At 50.0% G+C, this 3417-nt stretch overlaps 1 protein-coding gene across 1 annotated transcript; it reads right to left on the reverse strand.

The window, feature by feature from the left end:
• Positions 1–366: 366 nt before the first annotated feature.
• Positions 367–2809, reverse strand: LOC125946388 (uncharacterized). The gene is made up of 2 exons (XM_049669379.1): positions 1380–2809; positions 367–854 (listed from the first exon to the last, which is right to left on the reverse strand). The coding sequence occupies exons 1-2, from the start codon at positions 2778–2780 to the stop codon at positions 504–506; spliced, it is 1752 nt and encodes a 583-aa protein (XP_049525336.1). The 5' UTR covers positions 2781–2809; the 3' UTR covers positions 367–503.
• Between the last annotated feature and the right edge of the window lie 608 nt (positions 2810–3417).

Below are 3417 nucleotides of genomic sequence, written 5' to 3' on the forward strand. Positions count from 1 at the left end.
TATAATAGGTGCGCACCACACTGCTCACGTAGAAATTCCATTAATTTCGCATGCTTCCATGCGCGGCAAGTTTAAGTATATGGCTATTTGGTGCAGCACTAATTACGGCACTAAACTAATCTATAAAGACAGCTCGCAGAAAGTGGACGTCACTTTGCTCTGTAATAGCTCGCCTTTATTGTTCTAGTCACGATGTTTACGCACTGCTTGTCGTTTAGCTGTAATTTCCTGCAGAACATAGCTGGCAGCCGGTACATCTGTAGGAATAGTATAGATGGAACTACATGTAAACCTGTTGATTATATGCGTGCAATCCTGTGTGATTAAATAGCTATTCGGCACGATAACAGCTGCAGCGGCTTATCAGCAATGGCTCGGAGGGTTCGAATATAAGGTTTCGCTTTAAAAACTTGGTTAGAAAGGAATTTAGCGGTTTATTGTACGCAAAAGTGATACTACCAGGTGAAAGTGCCCATAGCATTGCTGAAACGCCGCGAGACAGCCTACACTTGCGTCCTGGAGCCTCGGTTGTGGGGTTTCACGAGCCCGATGAAAGCCGCCGTCGAACAAATCACGCATGGTCTGTCGGTAAACACGCGGCCTTGCTGCTCTTGCGGATCCGGTGAAGGCGCCTCGTCACCCAGACGAAGTTGCTCGACTGACTCGGGCCCGCGCACCCACGTGTATCGCTGCGGGTAGCCCATTTCGTTGTCCGTGAAATGCAGGTGTACTATTTCAAGCGTCAACGGGTGGTCCGACGTCACCCTTTCAATGAAGCTCCGTACGGCGGATATGTCGTGCCGAATTGCCGTTTGCAGGCACAGGAACCGCAGACATTCGAGCTTTTCCAAGCTCTTTGAACGAGAAAAAAAAGAAAGAAAGGAAAGACAGAGTTAACATTACCACAACAGAAAAGGTACCAAGTCTTGCAGAGAGCTTCGTATTTGATTTAATCTCGGCCAAGACATTAAAGATAACGCTAACACTTTTTTCCCTTTTTCACTATAGCAGAATCCAATGTGTTTTTGGTACAAAGAAAACACGACGGTATATCGATATATACGCGAACAGAACCGCGCACATCAGCTCAGGAAAGGACAGGGAGTTTTAGTGTGGAAATTACATCAGCAGATTGATTTAACGTTCACCTGAAGAGGCCAACGTTAAAATTACTCAAATCTTTCATTCGACCATTAAGCGTCGTTAATTTATTTAAATACGCATTCGATGATCCGTTTATCAAAGTCAGCGCATCCCTCGTGAACATTAATGCACCAAATTCATCACCCCCACTTATACACTCTCCTGGCGCGACTAAGCCGTAAGGCAGCGCAAGTAGCTGTCGTCGGGTAACAATGGTGTAATTGTAGACTGCATACCTCACACATGTCCTCGTCGAAGAGCATGCCGTCGAAACTGAGAACGAGGCAGCGCAGCAACACATTTTGATCTAACTTATCAGCCAGGATCTTTATGCGTGTCATCGGATCACGACACATGCCAGCCATGCGAAGCTCGGAAATTCTAGGGCAGTATCTCAGGAAATCCAGCGAAGCAAAATCCACCACGTTACAAAACGTGAGCCGACCTCTGTTCAGGCTCAATTGTATGGCGGCCGCGGGACTTAGGTCTAGGGGCTGCCAACAGCGTAAGCACATCCGAGAATCATTGTAGGCACGGACGTCGAGGTCGTCCAGCTCGATGCAAGTGGTTGCCAGCCGTTCCAGCGCCCCTTCGTGCCAAATGCCGCACGGTGTGACACACAGCGCCGTAAGCGTCGTCAGCCCGGCTTCGCTCAGTACTTGCGTGAAATCTGTTTCGTCTTCGAAGTGGAACGAGCTCATGTTCAATTCCTTCAGGTGATTAATGCCGCCGGGCCCACTCTTGAAATACCCGAAGAAGGTCACAAGTCCGCTATGGAAGTCACCGCCGGCGCGTGCAAATTCCATGTGAGGAACGTCTTCCCCTACAAGGACCAGACACAGGCTGCGTACGTCACACCAGCGGTTCCGCAGCCCCGCATCGCGTATTTGCATTTGCACGGGCGTCGTATCGTCGTTATTGATCACCACGATCACAGGATCCGTGGGGTGCAGCGGTTCGGTACAAACCGCGAGATCTCGTAAGCGAGTGCAGTTTCTGTAGGGCGGATGTCGACGAAAAAGCAAGTTGCCGCAGACGTTGGCGCAGTCACGGAAGTGGAGATCCTCCAATGGCCTCTCGGTATAGGGTTCGCGCTGCACCCTTGGCGGCACTTCAGATGTGATCTTGTAGCATTCCGTCCTTCGAATATGGCACCATAAACTTTCCATCCTGGCAACCGCCGCACTCAGTTCCCCGCGCAGAATGTGGACGTGTAGGTCAATCACACTCGGGCATATCTTCATTATGTCGGTGAGGACTCGGAAGCGAAGTAGGTCCGCAACTTCGATGTACAGGTGATGAAGTGTCCTGGCGAAACCGACAGAGTGCTGGACCGCGTCGCGAACCCTCCAAGCCTCGTCGTTGTCCGCACTTTCGTCTAGCGTGCACTCAAGATGGCTCAAGTGCGCGAGCTTCGGTAGAATGAAGCGTACGAGGTCGCTCGCCCTTATCCCGCACGAGAGGCAGCAAAGCTTGCGCAGCTGCGTGCAGCGTATTATGCACCGGCAAAGGTCGTCCGGGTCCGCCACCACGCAGTTTGTGAGCTCCAGCTCGTGCACGATTTCTATCCGGTCGAAAGTGTCCAACTGCTCTTGCAGCACTGTGGCTTCTTCATACGGGCCTAGCCTAATGTGCATTGCGACGACACTTCACGATACGAAATCACCAGGGGCGCATATTAGCGCGACAGTGTAGACCACGTAATTGACGGGCGGCCGCAAAATAATCCTTTCACAGTCACTCGCACAGTGCGCTCTTGTGTGCCCTCTGTCAGCATTTCTTGTAATGCGGCAATGAAAACATTCTGCGAGCATATGTTTGACTATCAGCTTCTGCTGAATGTCTCCGATTAAGTGGATAACACCTTTGGTTGCAATCAGAAAGCGAGCGCACGAAGTTGTGGCATTATTTTGATGTGAATGTCAGGGTACTTGGTTATACACGCTTTTTTCTGCATGCTTCGTAAACCGCTAAAGATTAAATTGTCTACCGACCAGAATCTATGTCTTACACTCGCGTACGCCTTTAGAGCAGGGTGCGGTGTGAAAAACGGTAGCATTTGTTTATCGGGAGTTACAGTTACGGGAGTTATCGATAGTTACAGGACCGATACGCGGATTTCTCTCTCTCTCTCTTTATCTCCGTTAGCGCACTGGAAGCTTAACCAAGATAAGCCAAGCGGGCGACGCCCCGCTCAAAATTTGAATGTCTCAGAGTCAAAATAGAGTTACTGTATATGCTCCCCTTGGGGAGCTGAATTGCGCATCTGATTGA

This window comes from Dermacentor silvarum, chromosome 6 (genome assembly GCF_013339745.2).
Source record: "Dermacentor silvarum isolate Dsil-2018 chromosome 6, BIME_Dsil_1.4, whole genome shotgun sequence".
Taxonomy (NCBI): domain Eukaryota; kingdom Metazoa; phylum Arthropoda; class Arachnida; order Ixodida; family Ixodidae; genus Dermacentor; species Dermacentor silvarum.

Bases quoted from the DNA above. Each gene is read 5' to 3' on its own strand.
- LOC125946388 (XM_049669379.1), bottom strand. From the start codon at position 2,780: ATGCACATTAGGCTAGGCCCGTATGAAGAAGCCACAGTGCTGCAAGAG. The intron at 855-1,379 runs GTATGCAGTCTA...TCTCGTTCAAAG, and splicing joins TCGACGAGGACATGTGTGAG to AGCTTGGAAAAGCTCGAATG.